Here is a 25,013-nt window from a genome sequence, read left to right as displayed (position 1 = left end):
GTCCGTGTGAACCGAGCCTAATGAAGTTGACTGGAGCGCCGAAAGCTGGCCAAACTCCTCGGCATGCAGTTGATCATTTAGGTGTAACTAATGTCTAAATCGCTGAATAGATAAAGCAGTGTTTGTCTTGCAGGGCTCTTAAAACAGATTAACAGGAGTCACTGTTTTTTTGTTTTCCGTATTTAAAGTTTTTTGTTTTTTTTTCTTGTACAAAAAGCTTTGCTTGCTGCTATATTTATCAGAGACAGGAAATACTCTTCCTCCATTATATGGGGTCACGCTCTGCTTCTGTCTGTTGTTTGGGGTTTGTTTGTTTATTTATTTTGGTCAAGGAATTTTTCAGATGATGATGGTTGGATCTCTGCTCTGCCATTTGTTCCCAAGTAAACTGTGTGGACAGCTAATGTTTGCACTGTGTTCCCTGCTGCCACCAAGTCTCTTCCAGCTACTGAATATTTTAGGTTTTCTGCCATAACAAACAATATTGTTTTTGAAAGAATTCATTTACATTATTTCTTACCCAAGGCAAAGCTGCCTAAAGTAAGCACAGAGGAAAGTTCATGCTTGATCCACATACCTCTGTGCACTGTCCGTTCCTCTCCTCATTCCCTCGGGTCCCTGTCATCAAATCACTCCTTGAAAAATCTGACTTTCGCCTCAAGTCAAATTTTCTGATTGGAAGAGGCAGTCTTGCGACAATGTTCCCTTCTATCACCCTCCCCATTCCCTCACCTTAAAGGGATCCTGATGGATATGGAGGCTGACATGTTTATTTCCTTCAAACCTGATAGCAGACCTGCATGCATTATCTCAAGATAGATAAAGCATGCCTGAGCGTCTTCTGCCGGCATATGCTGTTTAGCTGCCTAATGTAGCTATGCAGAGTGGTGCTGAGAGCTTCTTTATATTTACCCTGTTCAGGTCAGAATCAGAATCACTTTATTTTGCCAAGTACGGCAGGGCCATACTCGGAGTTGCTTGTGGTACACATGGCATAGACATAGTATGAGGACAGACACAAAAACACATACAAGTACCAATTTATACAGGTAGCAAGACTTCAGTAGAGGTATAGATCTGTCCTTCTCGTATAACAGTCCCAGGCGCATTGGGAACCCGGGCCGGCAGACGGCGAGTGCTGGCACTAGGGCATGCTAGTGGGCAGGCCCCGACGGGGAAGGTTGGCGTTAAGCAGCCGAACCGCTTGGGGGTAGAAGGAGTTCTCCCGCCTGGTGGTTTTGAATGTTAAGGTTCTGTAGCGGCGGCCCCGCGGGAGGATTTTGAAGTAGCGACTGCCTGGGTGGGAGGGGTCCCAGGAGATCATGGTGGCTCTCTTCATCATCCTAGCGTAGTGGAGGAGATCGAGAGGTGGAAGAGGAGACCCAATGATCTTCTCTGCGTCAGATATGACCCTCTGCAGATTGTGTTTGTCGCTGGCCGTTGCACCCGCGTACCAGACGATGACTGAGGAGCAGAGGATGGATTCTATGGTTGCAGTATAGAAGCTGGTTAGCAGTTTCCGGGGCATGCCGAATCGCTTCAGTTGGCGCAGGAAGAATAGCCTCTGCTGAGATTTCTTCTGAATTCTGATGGTGTTTTGCCCCCATTTCAGGTTGTTTGTGAGGGTCGTGCCGAGAAACCGTACAGATGACACCCTAGAGACTTCGTTTTCCCCGATGAGGACGGGTGTGAGGGGAGGAGGGTTTCTCCTGAAGTCAATGACTAATTCAACTGTCTTAGCTGTGTTGAGTACAAGGTTGTTGTCTCCGCACCAGTTGCAGATGCTCTCGACTTCGCCGCGGTACTCCTGCTCTCCGTTGCTGCCAATTAGGCCAATTATGGTGGTGTCATCCGCAAATTTGATGACCTTCACAGAGTCAGCGGATGAGATACAATTGTTTGTATAGAGGGAGAACAGTAGAGGTGACAGGACGCAGCCTTGTGGAGCCCCTGTATTGGTGGTTCTGACGCTGGAGTAGCAGTTTCCCAGCCTCACCTGTTGCGTTCTGTTTGTCAGGAAGTGTTTGATCCATGCCCGAAGGGTGGGGTCTACTCCAAGCTGCGTCAGATTAGAGAGCAGGATATCTGGGCAGATCGTGTTGAACGCTGAGCTAAAATCCAGGAACAGGATCCTAGCGTAGGAGGCAGGGTTGTCTAGGTGCTCCGAGACGTATGCCATGCAAGCATTTATGGCGTCCTCCACGGATCTGTTTGCCCTATATGCAAATTGGAGTGGGTCCAGGTGGGCGTCAGTGAACTTCTTCAGGTGGGCAAGGACCAGCCGCTCGAGGAGCTTCATGATGTTAGAGGTCAGGGCCACCGGGCGGAAGTTGTTGTGCTCGGTGCTGCCTGGTTTTTTGGGGACTGGTACGATTATGGATCGCTTAAAACAGGACGGGACTGTGCCCTCCGATAGTGACTGGATGAATAAGGAGGAGAGCACAGGGGCTAGCTGAACAGCACAAGTTCTCAAGCAGATCGACGACACCCCGTCCGGGCCAGAAGACTTCCTGGGATTTAGCTTGCGGAGTAGCCGGAGTACCTCAGCTTCATGGACGGCAGCAGGTGCCAGGGTGCCGGATTCCCCCGAGGGGGGGGTCGCCTTGGCCATGGCTGTTTGATCTGTGCGCTGGTCAGGTTGTCGCTCGAACCTGCAGTAGAACTCATTGAGCTCCTCCGCCAGTTGAAGGCTTGGGGTCACCGGCTGAGTAACGGGTTTGAAGTTCGTGGCTGCCCTCAGGCCCTTCCATACTTCCCTTGTGTTGTTAGACTGGAGGCAGAGCCCCAGCTTCTCCGAGTAGGCCCTCTTTGCTGATCGCAGCTCTCTTTTCAGGGTGTACCTGGCCTCCTTGTACTCTTCAGTTGAGCCAGACCTATGCGCTTCCTCCTTGCGTTTCCGAAGTCGGCGAAGCTTGTCGTTGAACCAGGGCTTGTTGTTGGGGAAAACCCTGAAGGTCTTGGATGGTATGCACATATCCTCGCAGAAGCTGATGTAGGAGGTGACGTTTTCGGCCCATTCATCAAGGGAGGGAGCCTCAAGGGTCGACCAGTCGGTGGTATCAAAACAGGCCTGGAGCGCCAGTTTTGCTTCAGCTGTCCATTTTTTGATGGTTTTGATGGTGGGCTTAGAAGTTTCCAGGAGCCTCCTGTATGTGGGGATCAGGTGGATTGTATTATGATCGGAGTTCCCCAGGGGGGCACCTAGAGAGGCCTTGTAAGCATTCTTATGGACCGTGTAACAGTGGTCCAGGGTGTTACAGTTCCTGGTAGGGCAGGTTATGTGCTGCTTGTAGCGGGGCAACTCCTGTCGAAGGTTCGCCTTGTTAAAGTCGCCCAGGATGATGAACAGGGCCTCCGGGGAGGCAGTTTCCCACCGCGAGATACAGTCACTGAGGGTCTGCAAGGCCGTCTTGGAGCATGCGTCAGGAGGGATGTAGACTCCGACGAGGACAAGGGAAGAGAACTCCCTGGGGGAGTACTGGGGCCTGCAGTTTATGGCCAGAAACTCGACATCAGGGGTGCAGGTTTTGTTGAGAGTGGTGATGTTGGAGCACCAGGAGGTGTTGATGTAAAAGCAGATGCCTCCCCCTCTCGTTTTCCCAGAGAGGGACGCATCACGGTCTGCTCTAAGGAGGTTGTAGCCTGGTACATGTAGGGAGTTGTCAGGGGTGCTGTCACTCAGCCAGGTCTCCGTAAAACAGAGGACAGGGGTGTTATTGCCGATATGGGGTTTGTCACCTAGCAGGAGGAGCAGCTCGTCTAGTTTATTTGGGAGTGAGCAGACGTTTGTTAATAGGATGGCCGGGACGGGAGTGCGTAGACCTTTCCTTTTGAGTCGGACCTGGGCCCCCGCCCTTCTACCTCTGTGGCGGCGTTTGTTCAGAGCACACTTGGAGCCGAGGTATTTGGCGTGGGTGGTTACAGCATCCCACAGGGAGGAGCCCCATGAAGTCTTGGGGGTGACCAGGGGTTCCCATTTGAGGAGGGCCTCTCTAGATAGGGTGGCAGTGTTTTGTGTCCGGTCCGTGCCCATGGTACAGGTGCCTCAGTGGAAGGTGTAAGGCCCAGGTAATAGTATGAGGCAACAAGCGGCACCTCACCAGTATATGGCACCAGTGAGTGATAGGCCCGGGTAATGGTGTGCAGCGGCAGGCGGCCCAGCGAAGTACAGGGCACAAGTGGGTGGTGGGCCCTTGGAGATGGTATGACGCAGACCGGGCACAGTACGGGGCACAAGGGGTGGTGGGCTCGGATGATAGTATGAGGGCACAAATGGGTGCTGGGCCCGGGTGATGGTATGAGGCAGGCAGGGTGCAGTACAGGGCACAAATGGGTGGTGGGCCCGGGTGATGGTATAAGGCAGGCAGGGCCCTGGTGATGGTATAAGGCAGGTAGGGCAAAGTGGTGGTGGGCCCAGATGATAAGGGCAGGCAGCACAGCACAGTATATGGCATCCGTAGGTGGTAAGGGGGCACACTTAGGCGGAGAAGCAAAGTAGGCAGCACAGCCCAGTACAGTGTGATTGGCAGTAGGTGTGAGGCAGAGGGCAGAGACGACAGTGGTTTGAGCGGCTGAGGGACTCACCATGGGTGGCTCAGGGCAGCCCCTTGCAGGATCTGTAGTTGCTGAAGGTGGTGTGTCCAGGAAGGGAGGCTGGTCCTGGGGAACACGGGTCCTGGTGGCTGGTTTCCACCAAGTCTGCAGGCCAGGCCACGTGGGCTCAGCGGAGGGGATCGTCGGATGGAAGGCAAGCCGGGCCCCGCCGGGATTAGCGGTGAAGTGCCGGGGAGCCTCACCCGCCACGCGCATGACAGGTGGCTGGGAAAATGCCCTTTTTTTTTTCCCCCAATTAAAAAAAAAAAAAAAAGAAACACGGTTGCAGCTGCGATCAGAGACCTCCAAAAGAATGTCTTGTTAATGACAAGAAAAGGAGGTGAGACTCATTTGTGTGCTAAGATGTATGGCTGTGCAGCAAGCTGTCAAAGCTGCACAGCACTGATTTGTAATGATTTGGGGTAAGTCTGTGGTCCTGAAGTGGTTAAACCATTCCCACCAGACACTAAAGCAATTCAACTTGGTTTGTGCTAAAGAATGCAAAGATTTGCACATGGGGTTGACCATGTAACTCTTGGGAAACTGCGCAGCCCAACATAGATGGGAGATTCACTGTCAGGTCAGAACTCTGCGGCCTTCCTGCACCTCAATGAGAAGGGACACTCCTCTGAGGACAATGAGGTACTTATCATGAATAGTTTGTGAAAGAAACCATCTATGAAAACTGAAAAAAAAAACACTTTTAACAGAAAGGGGACTACAGCATTTCTCTGCAACAATGCCATGGCAATTTTAACCTCTTAACCCAGACATTTCAATGTAAAGTGGTAGTGTGTGCTCAGATTTCATGTTCCTGGGGCATTCAGAAGCCTAGCAAAAGGATTGTGTTTTTTTTGTGTGCATCGAAATAGTGTTTACAAATCTTCGTGTTTTCCCAAAAATAAGGCCTTGTCTTATACATTTTTGCTCCAAATGTGCTAGGACTTATTTTCAGGGATGACTTATATTTGTGAAAGCTGGACATGTGGGGAGGCACCACATCTGTCCCTCGCCACAGATGACTACAAGTTACCAGTCATATGGACACGTGAGTTCCACCTTGCTATAGGGCAGTGATGGCTAACCTTGGCACTCCAGCTGTGACAAAACTATAAATCCCATCATGCCTCTACCTCCCTGAGTTATGCTTAGAGCTGTCAGAGTATTACAATGCCTCATGGGACTTGTAGTTCCACCACAGCTGGAGTGCCAAGGTCAGCCATCACTGCTATAGGGGTAATAGCGGCTTGTTAGGGCTGGTTCAGACGGACGTTTGTGCAGCGTTTACTGCCAGCGTTCGGGGCTTGGCGTTAAACGCTCCCATTCAAGTGAATGGGAGCGTTTGTACCAAGCTTTCATGCGCGTTTACACGAACGCGGCGTTCGGGTCCCGATTTTCACTGGCGTTCAAGGAGCCCCTGGAAGCTACATGTTGCTTCCAGGGGCGGTTAACCGCGACGGGTAATGTTCCCCTAGGGGAAGAAAAAACGCGACCGCATCCGAACGCAATGCGAACGCTGCTGAAAGCCCGAACGCTTTGCCGCCGCGACGCCAACGAACGCGACGCCGCCAAACGTCCGTCTGAACCAGCCCTTATGGAGGTTGAGGTTTGACACAGTCACAGTAATGAGGGCGTTAGTGATATGTATCACAGAGGCGTGCACACTGATGCCATAATCATATGCACACGGGGTTGACAATACGGCTATACAGCTGACTGCTTCCTGAAGTTTGTTCTTTACAAGGTTGCTATTTCTAATTTGGGCCTGAAGAAAATTTGCAAATGCATAAATTGTCTGTTACTAGGAGTGCACTCCATTCAGGACATTTAATCCAGCCCCCAAAATAGCTCCAGTGGTTTTTATGAGCAGGGTATATGTATTGTTTGTACATTTTATTGCTGCTGTATATATTTGATTAATGTGCATTAGTTTTTCACTATCTCTGTGCTCCCTATACCTGTTGTTTGCAGATGTCTTATATTTCTATGAACACACAAGTTCCTGTGCTGTGTGTCCTCCTGCCTTCCTTACAGTGCTACCGCTTCCTCTGCTGGATCCACCTCTTGTGTCCTCCTTGTACCTTTAGTATCCTCCTGGTGTACCCCTCTGTACCCATGTCCTCAATTATCCCCTAAATTCCTGTGCCCCATGTAACCTGTGCTCCATGCTGCTGTGTCCCTGAGCTTCAGCCCATGGGGAAGAAGTACAGAGATTGGTGTTTCTACTGGAGCCGATGGCCTTACAGGCGGGACCATAGCTCCATTATTGGGCCAATCACTGCACTCGATGATTGGAGAGAGAGAGATTTGTTATTTATAACATACCTTTCTGCCTCATGCGTTTTTCTGATCCAAGGAAGTGAAAATTATAGTGTTTTCTTACCTGATTTCTGGTCTCTTTTTCTTCTTTCTAGATTATTTTCTCCAACATTGAGGACATCCTGCAGGTGCATCGGGAGTTTGTGGAGTCACTGGAGGGCGCTCTACATCCAGAGCCCCAGTCCCACCATGAGCTGGGGAACGTTTTCTTGAAGTTTGTAAGTAGCCGATGTTTTGTCCATTATCTGCCACCACTTCCTGTATTATGGCCGAGCCATTTCCCTTAACACTGTGTAACCTGCTCTGCCAGTCCTACTCACTCCACGCAGGGGAAGAACCATCAATGGTGATAAATCTGTGTATTTCTCAATACCTTTCGGTTTCTACAACGAGCCGTATCCATTTCCAATGCAGCCGCAGCTCCCGTCCTGCTGTGCACATGCAGCAGGAATCGCTAAGCCATGAGATGCAGAAATATGCAGCATGCCGCCCAGATTTGCACCCCAGTGCGATATAGATGGCAAGCCCATGTTAGGGATAGACGTTTCCCCGCCTCCCTCGTCTGCGGGGTAACACTGCAGATTTGTGCCAAGTTTGGTAGTAGTGGAAATAGGCCCTTGTTAGGAAGGCACTGCTGCTGTCATCAGACGCCAAGCAAAGAAATACATTTGTCAGCGAATAATTTTGTGACTATTTAAAAAGGGACTGTAACAACATATCGTAGAATGCAGTCAGTTATTTAGGATACCTACTCTCAGTAAACAAACATTCCGCATAGATCACCTGGCAGGACTAAAGCTGTCGCCACCTGTTTAAGGAGCCATTCTTGCTCCGATACGCGTGAGCCTTTTTACCTGTATGCTGAGATGCTGGATTTGGAATAAAGATTTTTCAATTTTTCACCTTACCCACTGGTGTAGCGGGATTTCCTTTGTGTGCAATCTGTCGCCACCTGTGATAAGTTTCAAAAAGTAAATCTGGGAGAGGAAAGATTTTACAATCGGCAAACACTGACTAAATCATTTATAAATGAATATTGTAAAAAAAACAAGCAGTTGTATTCATTGTGCTATTTTGACTACAGCTCCTCTGTGAAGTCCAACCACAGCCAAAACGTTTTATTATTATTATTTATTATTATTATTATTATTATTATTTTTTATTTATATAGCGCCAACATATTCCGCAGCGCTTTACAAAGCACAATAAGACGACAAGGGGAACATAGATACAACTAACAAATGTACAACAGAGTTCCAAGCAGCACAAATATTGTTACAAGACGTTTGAATATAAATAGAGTTTGAAAGAGTTAGAACATGTTTCTGGCTTTTATTGTAGTTGGTGTCCCCACTGGGAGAATTATCATTGTCTCGGTGAGAGATATGAGAGCTAAATCTTTCTAAACAATGCATAAGTTTCAATAAAAATACTTTGTCTCATGGAATGGGAACACGTCAGAATTATGTCTGTTGTGTTTGCTGTATGAGTACGCTTTGCCCTGTCCCTCGCGCTGTGTCCGGGTAACGCCCAAGGCTAGAGCAAAGGCTTGAGCTTACAGGAGAACCGAAGTGAGTGATATGGTGATGCCATATTTACCTCCTTTTAAAGGATACCCGAAGTGACATGTGACATGATGAGATAGACGTGTATGTATAGTGCCTAGCACACAAATAACTATGCTGTGTTCTTTTTTTTCTTTCTCTGCCTGAAAGAGTTAAATATCAGGTATGCAAGTGGCTGACTCAGTCCTGACTCAGACAGGAAGTGACTACAGTGGGACCCTCACTGATGAGAAATTCCAACTATAAAACCCTTTCCTAGCAGAAAATGGCTTTGAGAGCAAGACAGAGATAAAAAGGGGAATTCTTATCAGTGAGGGTCTCACTGTAGTCACTTCCTGTCTGAGTCAGGACTGAGTCAGCCGCTTACATACCTGATATTTAACTCTTTCAGGCAGAGAAAGAAACACAGCATAGTTATGTGTGTACTAGGCACTGTACATACACATATCTATCTCATCATGTCACATATCACTTCGGGTATCCTTTGAACAATACCAGTTGCCCGGTGTCCTGCTGAACTATTTGACTACAATAGTGTCTGAATCACTCCAGAAGCAAGCATGCAGCTAATCTTATCAGATAATCTCAATTATGTCAGAACACCCAATCTGCTTTATGCTTGTTCAGGGTCTACGGCTAAAAGTATTAGAGGCAAAGGATCAGCAGGACAGCCAGGCAACTGGTATTGTGTAAAAGGAAATAAATATGGCAGCCTCCACATCTCTCTCACTTCAGTTGCCCTTTAAACCAAATATTAAAGAAGAACAATATAAAATTGTGATAATTTATTTAAAGGAGTACTGTAACCCCAAAAAGAAAAAAAGTTTAACTTACCTGCGGCTACTGCCGATCCCGCAGACGTTCTGTGCCCGCGCCAGTACAAAACGATGCTCTGCTACCCGGCCGTGGCTCACTTCTGTTTTTTGCGACTTTACGGTCACAAACCACACTGCGCCTGCGCGGCCTTGGCCCCCGCTGATGGGGTTACAGTACTCCTTTAATACTAAGTATAAAAAACAAACAAACAAAAAAAACATGCCTTTCTGCCTTTAAAGGTCAGTGATCTATTGTAAATATTGATTGCAAAAAATGTTTATATAAATAACACCAAACTTGAAAACTTGAATGTTAGATGATACTTGTGTTATAATAAAAAGGCCTGAATATATCAGATATAATTGTAAAGTTACAGGAGACTAATGTGATGCCGGAGATATTTCTTAATTGACTATAAGCTGCTATGGCACAGGTAGGCCCTTTTTCCATGGAGTTTTTATGTTTTCGCCTTGTCTGTGTGGGTTTCCTCCAGGCACTCTGGTGTCCTTCCATATCCCAGAAACATACAGATGAGTTAATTTGCTTCCCCCTAAAGATGTAATGTATACAGATCCAATGCGGACTCAACCAATCACGTGGGAGCAACTCTCCAAATAATATTTATTTTCAGTGGTTTTACAACATACATAGAAACATGCCCTTTGTCCCCCTAGAGGTGGCCATACATCAGGCGGCTTGGTGGCAGATCAAGCATCCGATTTGATGATTATAATCGGAATAAGATGAAAATCGCTGCTGCCCGGCCGACAGTGCAACCAATTTCGGGCCAAAATTGGTTGCATATATCAGTCGGACATGCTGTAAGATGCGATATCAGGACAAGTGACGAAACCCCTGGCGCTGTTGCCCTAATATGTAATTAATGTGTGCATTTATGCATTACCTGTCCCTTGTCGCTGTGTCCGTCCTTCCGCATCACCCCTCTTCTGTTCGCCCCATACACACTGCCGACCTATAGTACAATAGATAGAATCCCCAATAGTTCCCCAATGCATCAGTCAACATCTGGGAAAAGCAAAAAGCAAACGGCAGGATGCAAAAAATAATTTAAAACGTGATTTGATCCTTCATTATGGTCTTTCAAAATGAACAATCATCGCGGTTCATCGGCAGCCTTTAACCACTTCACCTCCAAGGGTTTTTCCCCTTAACCTCCTTAGCGGTATGCCCGACACTGTGTCGGGCATACCGCTCTGTGACCCCAGGAGTCCCCCATAAATAAATGTGCCAAATGGCTGTAAATCCTCTAGCAAGCACTAGGCTAGCTAGTAAGAGTGTCCGGCACCCCTGGATCCCCGCCGATCCCCCGTTTATACATTACCCCCCCTGGATCCAGGGATTGCGCATCCTCCTGGCACAGCTCCGCTCTCTCTATGGGGAGGATCGGGTTTGCACATGACTTCGGCGATATCATGACATCATCTGCGATCCTCCCCATAGTGAAGACCGGAGCTGTCCGGGGAGGCTGCGCTGATCGCTAGATCCAGGCTGGGTAATGTATAAACGGGGGAGCGGAGGGTGCCGGAGCCTTCTTCTAGCTAGCCCAGTGCTAGCTAGAGGGTTTATAGCCATTTAAAGGGACTCCGAGCAGTGCAGAAACTATGGAAAGATGCATATCATGTTAAAGCTCTCTTTCTCCTCTTTCCAATGATATATAAACCGCCGCCTTACGCCTTTTAGTTTTCGCTATTTTCGCGATTGAAATTGCCGCGGCCGCGATTTTAATCGCGACTAAAAAACGTAGGGCGGCGATTTAGGTGTCGCCAGAAAGCGGAGAAAGAGAGCTTTAAAATGATATCCATCTTTCCATAGTTACTTGTATTACACAGGACGACACTTTCCCCAGTGTCAGCAGCTCCATTCAGCAGAAAAAGTCGCCCTGTGTAATACAATGTAACTATGGAAAGATGGATATCATTTTAAAGCTCTCTTTCTTCTCTTTCTGGTGACACCTAAATCGTCGGCCTACGCCTTTTAGTTTTCTCTATTTTCGCGATTGAAATCGCGGCCGCGGCAATTTAAATCGCGAAAATAGCGAAAATTAAAAGGCGTAGGGTGGCGGTTTATATATCATTGGAAAGATGAGAAAGAGAGCTTTAAAATGATATGTATCTTTCCATAGTTTCTGCACTGCTCGGAGTCCCTTTAATACTTTTATTTAAAAATCGGGCAAAAAGTAACAAAACCTCCTGAGCGGCGTAATGCTCAGGAGGTTAATAAACCAGAGCAATTTTCACCTGTCCGTGCTCCTTCCATTCATTTGCCTATAACTTTATTACTACTTATCGCAAGGAAACAATCTATATCTTGTTTTTTTCAAGCTTTCTTTGGGAGGGACTTTTTGCTAAGAATTGTTTTATTCTAATCGTGTTTCAACAGGAAAAATAAGTAAAAAGAAATGAAAAAAAATCATTTTTCAGTTTTCGGCCATTATAGATTTAAAATAATACATGCTACCTTAATTACAACCCACACATTTTATTTTCCCATTTGTCCCTGTTACTGCAACATTTAAAATGTTTCCCTAGTACAATGTGTGGCACCAACATTTTATTTGGAAATAAAGGTACTTTTTTTCAGTTTCGCATCAATCACTAATGACAAGCCCATAATTTAAAAAGTAACAGTAATATACCTTCTTGACATTGAAATTAATAAAGTTCATTCCCTAAAGTACCTATTATTTTTTGGGGGGTAACTGTTGAAGAGTGTGGGAGGTAAGGGGTTAATTTTAAATGTAAGAAGATTTCTTTTAATTTTGTAGCTGTAATTTTACTGTTTGGCCACAAGATGTCCTAATGCATAACTTCCCTATGCGTAGTATTGCTACGTAAACAGGAAGTAATGCGTAGATGTGTAAGTATCGGTTCTTGTGAATGACGGTTGTCACCTCACTGCTGGCTGTGGTCAGTCACACGGGGACTTAGATCAGTGAATGGGAGCTGTGTTCCTATTCATTGCTCTTCCGTCTAGCGAGCGGCGGTGGTATCGTGGTGGGGGGTGTCGGGGGTAGCGAGGGGAAGTGATTAAACACCGTTTTACTATTTTTCGTTAATGCTACACGATGTTGTGAATATTGAACATTCGCATGGTACGGTCGGGCACATCTTGCCGTGGATGTAAACCTTTAGTCTGTGAGCTTTGTTTACACCTTTACATTTTTCTGTTTTATATTTCCTGAACATAATGATTGCTGCATTTTTGCACGCACCATGTGCATTTACTTCTTCTTGATATTTCAATTCACTGAAAAATGTCCACTCTAGAAGACGCTCCTTTCACATTACACAAATGCGTATGCAGCATTACATAACACTTGGCCTGTGCCAGTGATAGCGAGCAGCGGCACAGGACAGTCACCGTGGTGCTGTAGAGGAGATCTCCTCACCTGGGGCGGAGTTGTTGTTGTTCAGCACAGCTGTTTCCAGATGTTCTCTCTTAGCTGGCTGAGATTGCACGGAGCAGGCTGCCAAACACGTGCTGCGTTATTAATGTCAGGTGACTGGGCTGAGGGCTCGCCAAACTGCGTACTTCCAAAGCACAGCACAGCCCTGACCCTGATCATCTACAGAAGGTGTACGCTCTGATCGCAGGCCTGCAACACCCCGCCAGCAAGTGCTGCACATTTACCCACCCCCTGCCTGGCATAATGCAGAGTCTATGATGCACGTATAGGACATGATACTCTCCCAGTTACAGCAGAGTTCCAGCCAAACAAATACACACAATATACATATGGGAACAGTTATACCTGCTAAGTTATTTTGAGTGTTGGCCAGCTACTGTTGTGATTCACACACCCCTACTATAATATAAGCAAAAGCCTGCGCTCCTCATTCTTTATTGCAGTTCTGCTGCCTCCCCGGTCACCCAGCTCCTCCTGTTCTCTGGGGTTTCAATGGGAGTCCAATAGACAACTGCATTAAATATCGGTAATCAGATGCCCAAGCGATGGGTTAGGTACCTGGCTACTACATGGGAATCAATGGCTGTAGCTGGTGGTGGTGGCTGGATGGTGTAATGGTTAAGGGCTCTGCCTCTGACACAGGAGACCAGGGTTCGAATCTCGGCTCTGCCTGTTCAGTAAGCCAGCACCTATTCAGTAGGAGACCTTAGGCAAGTCTCCCTTACACTGCTGCTGCCAATAGAGAGCGTCCTAGTGGCTGCAGCTCTGGCGCTTTGAGTCCACAAGGAGAAAAGCGCAATATAAATGTTATTTGTCTTGTCTAGCTGATAATAGACAATTGGCTACAACTAGCGGTCGTATGAGCGCCGTGCTTAGGAGGTTCAATTTAGGCATTGAGGGAGGGAGAGGCTGCGGCAGTGATTGGGTTAGGGGAATTTAGTTTAGACACTTACAGGGGGGTTAGGGTTAGGCATTGGGGGGGATTGTTTAAGCACTAGCCGGGAAGGGTTTAAGCGACAATGAGTGCCGGGTAGTGAATTGTAAAATATCAGTAATTTAAGGAACCCGAGGAACCTGTGGAATTTTGCAAAAGTTTCACATATTCGCACAGAATTTGTGGTAATCGCGATCGCGTTTCAATTTCCACTATGCGATTGCTCAGTATAGTAGAGCTCAATCACATCCAAAACGTGGCAGGACAACGGTTGCGCTTGGACCGAAATCTGATTGCACTAATGGAAATTGCTGCTGCCGTTTCCATTAGTTTAATGTACCTTGCGTTTTGCGATCGAAATCAAATTGCAAATCGCAGGGTAGTGGAAAAAGGTCCTAACACTGGTTCGGTGTGGTGGGTGATTTTAACGAAAGCCTATGGGTGCTTTCATACAGCATGCGGTGCGCCGGAAGTCACCGATCTACAGTTGTGTTCAAAATTATTCAACCCCCACTGAAATTGAGTGTTTTGGCCAGTTTGAAATTGATTTTAATCATTTCAGTCATCTTGTTTACAATTAAATCAAAGAGGCACTTGTAAGTCAGACAAATATAACATAGCATTTATAATGAAATAACCACAAATGTCATTTCTGTGCTCACATCATTATCAGTTTTATTCAACCCCCAAGTGACATTCATTCTTAGTATTTAGTACAACATCCTTATCCAGTTATAACAGCGTTTAAACGTGAAGCATAGCTTGACACAAGTGTCTTGCAGTGATCTACGGGTATCTTAGCCCATTCTTCATGGGCAAAAGCCTCCAGTTTAGTCACATTCTTAGGCTTGCGCGCTGCAACTGCTGTTTTCTTTAAGTCCCACCAGAGGTTCTCAATTGGATTTAAGTCTGGTGACTGTGATGGCCACTCCAAAATGTTCCAGCCTTTAATCTGCAACCGGTCTCTAGTGGACTTGGAGGTATGCTTGGGATCATTGTCCTGTTGAAAGGTCCAACGTCTTCCAAGCCTCCGGTTTGTGATAGACTGCATCACATTTTCATCCAATATCTCCTGGTACTGAAGAGAATTCATGGTACCTTACACACGCTGAAGCTTCCCTGTACCTGCAGAAGCAAAACAGCCCCAAAGCATGATTGACAGCCCCCCCCCCCCCCCCCCCCATGCTTCACAGTAGGCAAGGTGTTCTTTTCTTCATATGCCTTGTTCTTCCTTCTCCAAACATAGCGATGATCCATGGGCCCAAACAGTTCTAATTTTGTTTCATCAGTCCACAGAACACTACCACAAAAGTTTTGAAATTGAACACAAGCCATTATCATTTTGTGGGAAATCGTGTCATGCTGGAGCTTGTAGTTCTGCAGGTCTGGACATCTCTCTTTTCATAGATATAGAGCCGGCTCCAGGTGGAGGGGATTGGCATAGTCAGATATAGTCAGATGTGATTGCTCTTTATGGAGTAATAGGTTGGGGGTGACATTGATCATCCTGGTTGCAGATTTCTAGGAAGCAGCCATTGTGACATGCAGGCTAAATCTAGTCCATTGCCATGATTATAGATCATCAGTGTGTTTCTCACAGCAGCAGAAATCTGTGACTCATAAGAGGTTGGAGGCACGCAGTGTCTTGATGATGTCATGTTTATTAGTCTGCATCGATGATGTCATGTCATTATAGTCTGTTCTAAAGTGCACCTGTCTCGAAAATTACACTTCTTATGAATTAGTAGAAAAAGTAGAGTTCGTATCAGCATTACCAAATCACATTTTAGCCCATTTTCCCACATAGAAAATAGCTTTTTTTTTTTTTTTGCTTTGCCTGAATATTGTCCAATGTGCAGTGATTGTGCTGATCTAGGACTTGAATGACCACTATCGCGAAAAGTGTAAAAATGTAAAATACAGTACATTTCTCCCAGAGTAAAATAAGCTATAGATTACAGAAATCAGACAGACCTGACAGGTTTTGGGCTAGGCCATCTCCTCATGGGGGATTCTTAGGGTTTTGATCATTTTAAAAGCACTTACTGAATGGCAGTTGCTCAGTCCAGCTGCCAAAATAGTGAGCAAAAAGGAAGGTAGGGGGAAGGTCTGGAGGGGGGGGGGGGGGGAATCAGCTGGCATATTTGTATAGATCTCTTCCAGGGATTGCTTTTGTAAAAAAATAAACAAAATGCTAAAAATTCCCTATGAGGAGATGGACTAGTACAAAACCTGTCTGTTCTATCAGATTTTTACTACCTACTGTAAGTGACAGCAACATGGTTGAAAAGTAATTTATGGCTCATTTTCTCTGGAAGAGACATACTTCCCATTTGTATGTGTTTGCATGTATTTTACAAGATTTTGTTATAGTGGTCCTTTAAGAATGTGATGTCCTGGGGCACACCAGTGTGCTTTCTTTAGGGCTCTTTCACACTACAGGCAGCGGTAAAAAGCTAAAACGCTGCGTCTTGGCTGCAGGCGTTTTCAAGGCGTTGTTAACCACTTTGCCGACCGGGTACAGTATATCTACGCTCCTTTGGACTTCAGTTCCTCGCCCGGAGCGTAGATATACGCACCCCCCGCCGCTGCCGCCGCTCTTTGCGCTCCCGCTCGCACGTGCTCGCACTCCCGCGATCGTGCACGCCGCCGCCCGCTCGCCCGGAGATCAATGAACGGGAAAATCCATTCCCGTTCGTTGATCTCTGCCCCCGCAATGATCGGCATGCTTCTATGAGAAGCAGCGCGACCATTGTGAAAAAACTCAGTTTCCCAGCCTCCCTTCCTGCAAGCGTTCTTCCGACGCTTGTAGGACGCCTAAAAAAAAATGTGGCCATCTTGTGGCCAAAAAGTAATACTACACCCAAAAACATTTTTCACATACACATACATTATTTTCACTATTAATTTTAACTCATTAACTCCCACACTCCCCAATTGTTACCAATATTTTTTTTTTGTAATATTAAAATAAATTAAAAAAAATTACAATAAGGGCCGGTTCACACGGACGGCAGGCGGCGTTGGGGCGGCCAGGAAGTCGCGTCGTCCTGTGACGTCCCGTTCGGTGGCGGCGGTACAGAGATCGTCGCGATCGGCGTTTCTCGCCCCCGCAGGGGGGCATGAAGCCGCGCCGGCTAGCCATCCCTGGATGTTGCATGCGGCTTCTAGGGACGGCCGAAACGATGCGTTAAATCGGGATCAGAATGCCGCGTTTATGCAATCGACGGTAACTGCGCAATGCTAAACGCTCCTATTCACTTGAATGATAGAGTTTAGCCGATGGGTCCCGAACGCTTGACGGTAGACGCCGCCAAGCGTCCGTGTGAACCGGCCCTAAAAAAAAAACTTAAATAGTTACCTTAGGGACTGAAATCTTTAAATATTTATATCAAGAGGGTATAACACTGTTACTTAATAAATTATGGGCTTGTAATTAGGGATAGACGCAAAACTGAAAAAAATACACCTTTATTTGCAAATAAAATATTGGCGCCAAACATTGTGGTAGGGACATAATTTAAACGGTGTAATAACTGGGACAAATGGGCATATAAGTTACATGGATTTTAATTATAGTAGCATGTATTATTTAAAAACTATAATGGCGGAAAACTGAAAAATGTTTTTTTTCCAAATGTTTTCCTATTTTCCCATTAAAACACATTTAGAATAAAATAATTCTTGGCATAGTGTCCCACCTAAAGAAAGCCTAATTGGTGGTGAAAAAAACATATATAGTTCATTTTATTATGATAAGTAATGATAAAGTTACAGGCGAATGAATGTAAGGAGCGCTGAAAGGAGAAAATTGCTCGGATGCTGAAGGGGTAAAACCCCTCAGTTGTGAAGTGGTTAAGGCGTTTTAACGCCAATACATTAGTATCAATTGTAATGAGAAATGCCGCGGTCAGCCCTAAAAAAGCTCCTGGGAGCTTCAGAACGCAATGCTCCAAAACGCAGCGTTAAGTGTGAAAGGTAAAATGAAAGTCTATGGACTTTCATTTTACCTTGGAAAACGCCAACTTCGGCCGTGGCGTTAAAACGCAGAAAAAGCCCTCTAGTGTGAAAGGGCCCTAAAGGATACTCTAGAGTAGACAAACGGGTATGTTTAGATGGAGGCTACAAAGATGTGTCTCATCAGCAGGGCTGTGGAGTCGGAGTCGAGGAGTTGGAGCAATTTTGGGTACCTGGAGTCGGTGGTTTCATAAACTGAGGAGTTGGAGTCGGATGATTTTTGCACCAACTCCACAGCCCTGTGCAGAGGCTTACCACTTTCCCCAATCACTCCTGTGATTCTCCATTCCCCTGCAAAAGGCCTCATTAGCAGCCGTGACTTGGCTGAGTCCCCAATCTTTAACCCTGATGTACTTGGCTGCGCATGCGTCGTATGTCCACTCCGCCCCTCTTGTGTCTGCGCTTCCCTAGCTCCTGAGTTCCCAACGCGCGTGGTCTCATCCAGACCACATCACCAAGGGGTGGGTTGGATATACTGCACATGTGTAGCGGAGTACCTCCGGGATAAAGGTAAGTCACCGCCACTAACAGGGGCTTTTACATTGCAATGGAGCATCACGGTTGTGAATGGGAGGAGCGCAAGGCCTCTGCACTGTTGCAGACCTGTTACTATAGCCTTTAAATGTGTGTTCAGCTCGGGTATCCTTTAAGAAAGAACAACTGTGTGTGCTTTTAGTGTTGCAGGAGATCGGTGTACATCCCTTTAAGAAGCCTCTTCAGATTGTTCTGTTTTTTTTTTTTCTCATTGATCCATCAGTTTGGCCTATTTATAGATCTGCCGCGGGGAATCTCTCGTCTCATTTACAGCGTGCTTCCGCTGAAGTGACAATAACCCTCAATAACCCTGCATCAGCTGTTGACATGACAGCCTCTGCAGCATTTCTTAGCATGTATTTTTGCTTTATACTGTACAACAAATCACAATTTATAATCTACAAATTTGTTTTAAAACCTAATTGCAGCCTATAGTATTGTAAAGCCTATTGTTCACTCCTATCCTATGAGGCATGTCGTCAGGCAGGGGTCGGAACCTGATCCCTCGTGTAACCTTGCAGGGCTGAGGCTGTACAGACAAGTCGCTAGCCTGCAGGATGGCAAACAGAGCAGCATGCGAGTGACGTAGTGAGTGGGGAGAACCTTCTTGGCCGGCGATTGGCCAAATCGATCCGATCTGATTGCTGGTGTCCAGGCGGTGTCACCCGGGTCCGCTGTACACACTCTAGATTCTCGCCAGAGGTGGGAATTGGCCGAGTTTTATGAAGTGTGTATGAGGCCTACCCTATCCAAAACTTAGAAGTTTGGATACAACTAGGAGAGGTTACAGCCGCTGCTATAAGAGTCAGAATCAACAGGAACAGAACTTTCACTCAGGAAACGATTTGTGATCGGCATAAGGAAGTGTTGGTAGCTGTCAGGTTTCAGTTGCTGTCAGTCAGTGTCCCCGACCTTCAGCCTGGTGCCATAACCAGCTGAGAAGTAAAAGTTCATTTTCCCAGTGAGGGCACAAACTTCAATGTTAAACTTGCAGTGTTTTTAGGCTTTCCCCTTCAATCTCAAGCTATGGACAAATCCTTCACCTTCATTGCTGGATCGTAGTTGGAGATGATCGTACATGATTGTCTCGTGTGAAAATCTAGCATCTGTGCAGCTTCCCCTCAAAATTGTTTATCAATGTGTCCGATCGAAACAGACCAACAAAAGAGCACATTCTTGTTTCCGCTATGGACCCCACTGAATCCTCATCTCCACAGAACAGACTGGGGTGCTCTACTATAGCAAAGTGTCAGTATCTGCTTCCATGAAAGCAGGAAGTAGACACACGGCAGATTTATTGCAGGATTTGTATCCGCTGTAAGAAATTTTTTTTATTTAAAGATTATTATGCAGTTGCTTATCATTTAGAGCAGAGAGGAAGTTCAGAGTTCAGGTCCGCATTAAGGTACATGAATGGCGCACAAAGGAGCAGAGAAAGGGAGGGTGATAGGAGGGAACAGCATGCCAAGCCTGCCTCTTCCTGTCTAAACATTGGGCTTTAGCTGTAATTAAAATGTTTTCCAGGCGTGATTATGGAGACGAGGAGAGAACTGGACAGAGAGATGTGGGTCCAGCATGAGCTCTGTGCTTACATTATGTAACTCTGTCCTGCATCAGGTATACTTTAACAATAACGTAAAGGGTTTTGGGTGAAGATGGACAGTAATGCTGGGAATACACGGTTCGTTTTTGCCTTCGTTTAAACCTTCGATTCGTTCGGTAAACGAATCGAGTGTTGAAAACGTATGTGAAAATAGTCATAATCTCATTATAGTTTCGATTAATAGACCCCAAAAACGAACGACTAGTGATCGAACATGTTTGATATTATCTCTCTTTATCCATCTAATCGAGCCATTGGTAGGCTTGATGGCTGTTCAGATCGATTATATATTCGTTTATGCTAGTCCGTCCCTGTAAAAAGGGATTTTCGTTTCGTTTCTTTGCAGCCTTCGATCATTGGAAAAACGAAACCATCAGAATCGAAAAAAAAAAACGAAACCGTGGGTGGTGATATTAACCGTATGACCGATTATTTCGGGATCGAAAAGGACAAAAGGCACAATCGAAACGAAGGTTTAAACGAAGGCAAAAACGAACCGTGTATTCCCAGCATTAGTCTATATAATATCCCTACATGATGGAATACTAATGTGGGGATCTTATACCAATGTCCTAAGGTTCTCCTCTTCAGAATGACCCATTGGTTATATCTTGTGCTGTTTGGCCTCATCTCCTCCACTTGCTCCACTTAGTTTCAGTTCCCTTGGGGGTTCCTTCTGTCTGATCTAGTTTCACATCTGTATTTTGTGTTTCCATTCCAATGTTGGAATGGATTTCCTGTATAATTTTGTAATAATGTATCTGAGCCAATAATCGAATAAGCAGGACTGCCAGGCAACTGGTATTGCTCATAGGGAAATAAATATGGCACCCTCAATATCCCTCTCACTTCAGTTGTCCTTTAAGTTAGGATGTTGAGGCTGAAATCGCCCAGTGTATGGGCCCCTTTAGCCATAGACCCTGAACAAGCAGCTGAGATGTTTGTGAGTTGATGCTCCGCCTGTTTCAGGTGTGTGATTCAGATACTATGGATGCCAGAAAGATCAGCAGGATGTATAAATTTTTTTCTCATTTTTTCTGTCAATCATTTTCTTTGGAAAAACCTGACCAAAGTGCCACACGTGTGATTCATTTATTGTCAGTTACACAAAAAGACTGAAAACAACCAAAGATTTATGGGGGAGTTTTCACATTTTTAAACTGTGAAAAACTAAACGCTTTTTTACAATAAAATTTGGGTTCATATGCAAATTAATGTGCGCATTTGTTTACCGCAGCTAATTAAAGTCAGCAGGCTTTTGCGTTCTACGTGTGAATATACGCTGCAAGGTGTAAGGTATTTTGCAGATTTGGGCAGAAGCGCGATTCTCCATGTGAATTTTAAGAAGTGTGATCCCTGCCTTAATCAAGAAATTGGCAATCTATCCCACACCATTCAGTTTTCTGAAAAATGTATCAGCATTTTCCACCATCAAACAAATATGGGGGTAAAGGGAAATTCAATCACATTTCTCTTCTATATATAAATAAAAAAAATAAATCATTTTTATAGAAAAAAATGGAAAATCAAACAATCAATTTTATTGGGTGTCGCCACTTTACAGGAGTCCAGCAGTTACGGGGTACAAATGAATTAAATGCTATATAAAAAAATATATATAATTTTGAGAAGTGTACAGTTACACACAGACACACAACTTCTCTTTTTGACAATTTGTTATTACTATTATTGTTATTATTATATAGTACTTATATAGTGCTGACATCTTCCACAGCACTGAGTACATGTTGTCTTGTCACTAATTGTCCCTCAGAGGAGCTCGCAATCTAATCCCTACCATAGTCATGTGTCTATTTATGTATTCTGTAGTATATGTATTGTAGTCTAGGGCCAATTTATTATCTGTATGTTTTTGGGATGTGGGAGGAAACCAGTGCGCCCAGAGGAAACCCACACAGACTTGGGGAGAACATACAAATTCCTTAAAGATAATGCCCTGGCAGGGATGCGAACCAGGGACCCAGCGCTGCAGGGCGAGTTTGCTACCACTACACCGTGCTGCCTGTGAGTAATATTGCTATCCGTAGTAGTGAGTGACAGTTCTCAGTGGAGAGAGTGTAATTGGTCACATGTAATTGGTGTCCTGGGTGTCACCCTCCCCTTGTTTGCTACAGTTTGAGGTGATGGTCACCTTGCACTGATCACTTTCCTGGTACTGTATGTCAGTCCAGCATTTCCTCTTGACACAAACACCTGGCTGCTGACACGGAGGATGCAGCGATGCCGTGCAGAAGGTCTCTGTTGTTTTCCTGCAGGCTGACATAGGACAGGAAGCCTGCTCATGGATCTCTGCACTGTGCAGAGGATAGTGGGTAAATCTCTCCATACCTCCACCCTAAATCCTCTGCTTCCAGCCAAGTCCTATGTGTTTCGTGAGTGGAAGTTGCTTTCAGGACCTGTAATGAGGTCTACTTGAGGCACTACATTGCCTCTGTCACATCAGGCTCTGTCTTAAAGGACAGCTGAAGTGAGAGGGATATGGAGGCTGCCATATTTACTTCCTTCCAAGCAATACCAGTTGCCTGGCTATCCTGTTGATACTTTGCCTCTAATACTTTCAGCCCTAGACCCTGAACAAGCATGCAGCTTCTGACATTATTGTCAGATCTGACAAGATTAGCTGCATGCTTGTTTCTGATGTGATTCAGACACTACTTCAGCCAAATAGACCAGCAGGGCTGCCGGGCAACTGGTATTGTTTAAAAGGAGATACATATGGCAGACTCCATATTCTTCTCACTTCAGTTGTCCTTTAACGATGCAGGATTGGGTGGTAGGTTGGTTAATTACTTACCTGATCGGCTGTAATTCAGTACACAGGTGACGCTCCGCCTCTTCCCACCTCCCCTTCATGAATGATGAATTATGGCCAATCAGGTAATTGACCCCTCCCCCCAATCTTGCATAAATAAGGGCAGAGGCTGTCTTTCATACTGGAGGTACTCTTTAGGAAAAAAGTACTTTTCTCCCTTTTTTTCTGTATAAACCATATGCCACCTGCCAGGAGCCTTGAGCTCTGCGTGTGAGAAGTTGCATCAGATACGGCAGCCCTATACATGTGCGCACATAGGACAGTTTGCTCCTGGCTGCCTCACAGATGTTGCTGAATCTGTTCCTAGCTATAGTCAGATGATTTAGTAAGGATTGAGAACACCAGTCATGCACCAAACCTGGGCTGGATTCTGCTGGAGTCGTCTGGTATAAGGTGGCAGAGGTTTGCAACAGTTTCCTGGGTCATGTCAGAAAATAGTGGAGTTTGATAAAACATTACTAAATAATGCAACTTCATCCATGAGCAGGACCTAGAATACGAACTTTTTAAAAATAAGTCAATGTTGTAATCGCAATGGTATTATAAGTACAGTGCAGATGCGCAGTGGCGTAGCAATAGGGGATGCCGAGGTTCTGACCACATTGGGGCCCCTGGACCAGAGGTGCCCTCCATCCATCTTATTAGCTTTGCATTGGTGCTATGCTGCTAATGAACACCTCTATATGTGCATTGCATAGTGGTTATTCTTAACAAACTGTTTCCTAACTTTAAACACACCTCTGCAGCTGTCCTTGGTAGATTTTGGAGCTCCTTATCAATTGAGTGCTTGGGGCCTCATATAAAACTCCCACTGGGGCCCCAAGCTCCTTAGTTACACCGCTGCAAATGCGCATGTCATTCCGCATGTGTTCTGTTAGGTGCACGGTCACTGTCCATGGTACTGAAGACCTGTAGTGTGAACCGAGCCTTAATCTAGGGCAGGGGTGTCGAACTCAAATACAAAGTGGGCTGAAATTGAGCTCTGGGACCAAGTCGTGGGCCGACCTTAATGTCTAGTGAGTTAATGTCACCTCTCTCCCTTATAAAATTCCCTGGTGTCTAACAGCCCCCCATCCATCCCCTAAACTAATGTTTAGTGGTCCTCTCTCCCCTACACAGTTTCCTGGTGTCTAGTGGCGCCCTTCCCTCTCCTATACAAACCCTGGTATGTAGTGCTGCCCCCCTCCCCATATGGCTTCCTTGGTGATCTAGGGCTTACCCTCCAATACAGCTTATCTTGTGGTTCTAGAGTGGGCCAAACATAATGCAAAGTGGGGAAGCCACCTGAGGGCCAAATCTGATGGCTCAGAAGGACCAGATATGGCCCCCGGGCTGGAGTTTGACATGTATTATCTAGGGAGATCCAGGACCGGTGGAAGCAGGAGAAAATCCCTGGCCAGAGCTCCAGCAGGAAGACAGGCAGCTGGAAAAGGGGGGGCTGCAGAAGCCCCACACTTTGGAAAAAGGCAATGCTGGCCAGTAAAACATTCAGGTCAGAGCTGAACTAGTCAGCACTAAACCTGCTGTCTGTCTTTAGTGTGAGACCTTTTCCACATGCACAGCGTTCATGCATGCTTCATCTACTGCATGCTAAAATGTGCTTGTCTGCATATGATTCATTGGATAGGAAAATCTGTACAAATGCAGCAAGCGATGTATTGTTATAAAGAGCAGACAAAAATGCACGAGATGTGGACAAGCCCTTTGATTATCATGGGCTTTCCATTCTAATGTGTTGTTGCTTTGCTTTAAAATGGATGGTGTCGCATGTATTGCACACAAGGCAGGTAAGCAGTGAAAGAAAGTGATTTAGTAGTTGCCCTTGGTAGCCACCGTTCAGCACCAGCAGCCAAAATGACTGCACTTAGCAGCATGACATGAGCCGCAGTAGATATCGATGTAGACCATAGATGACTCAAGCAGTTAAGAAAATGTATTTGGCTTCAATCAAAAATACAAATTGCATTGTTAAATCAGCTAGCCTCCTGGCCGCAATAGCAGCATAGGGGGCGATATACAGGCTGGGAACGCGAACAATCACTCGCGTTCCCATGCCTGTCGGCCGGTGACAGCCAAACCGGAAGTGTTCGCCGGCGGGTCCTGGGACATCGGAGCGGAGCTGCGAGGGCACCGATCGTCTGCAGGGGGCTGAGGGAAGCCCCAGGTGAGTTAATCTCATTTTTTTTTTTTTACTTTAGGTTATCTTTAACCACTTGAGGACCACAGTCTTTCTACCCCTTAAGGACCGGCCACTTTTTTTCCACTCAGACCACTGCAGCTTTCACGGTTTATTGCTCGCTCATACAACCTACCACCTAAATGAATTTTGGCTCCTTTTCTTGTCACTAATAAAGCTTTCTTTTGGTGCTATT

General features: G+C 45.8%; 1 protein-coding gene across 1 annotated transcript in view; it reads left to right on the top strand.

The window, feature by feature from the left end:
• PREX1 (phosphatidylinositol-3,4,5-trisphosphate dependent Rac exchange factor 1) overlaps positions 1–25,013 on the top strand; it is a 369,932-nt gene that overhangs the window by 118,975 nt on the left and 225,944 nt on the right. The window contains exon 3 of the mRNA XM_068263360.1: positions 7,008–7,130. Coding sequence (XP_068119461.1) covers positions 7,008–7,130 — 123 coding nt within the window. The remainder of the gene's footprint in view (positions 1–7,007; positions 7,131–25,013) is intronic.

This window comes from Hyperolius riggenbachi, chromosome 12, assembly GCF_040937935.1.
Source record: "Hyperolius riggenbachi isolate aHypRig1 chromosome 12, aHypRig1.pri, whole genome shotgun sequence".
NCBI classification, from domain to species: Eukaryota; Metazoa; Chordata; class Amphibia; order Anura; family Hyperoliidae; genus Hyperolius; species Hyperolius riggenbachi.
This window is presented reverse-complemented; position numbering and strand designations above follow the sequence as displayed.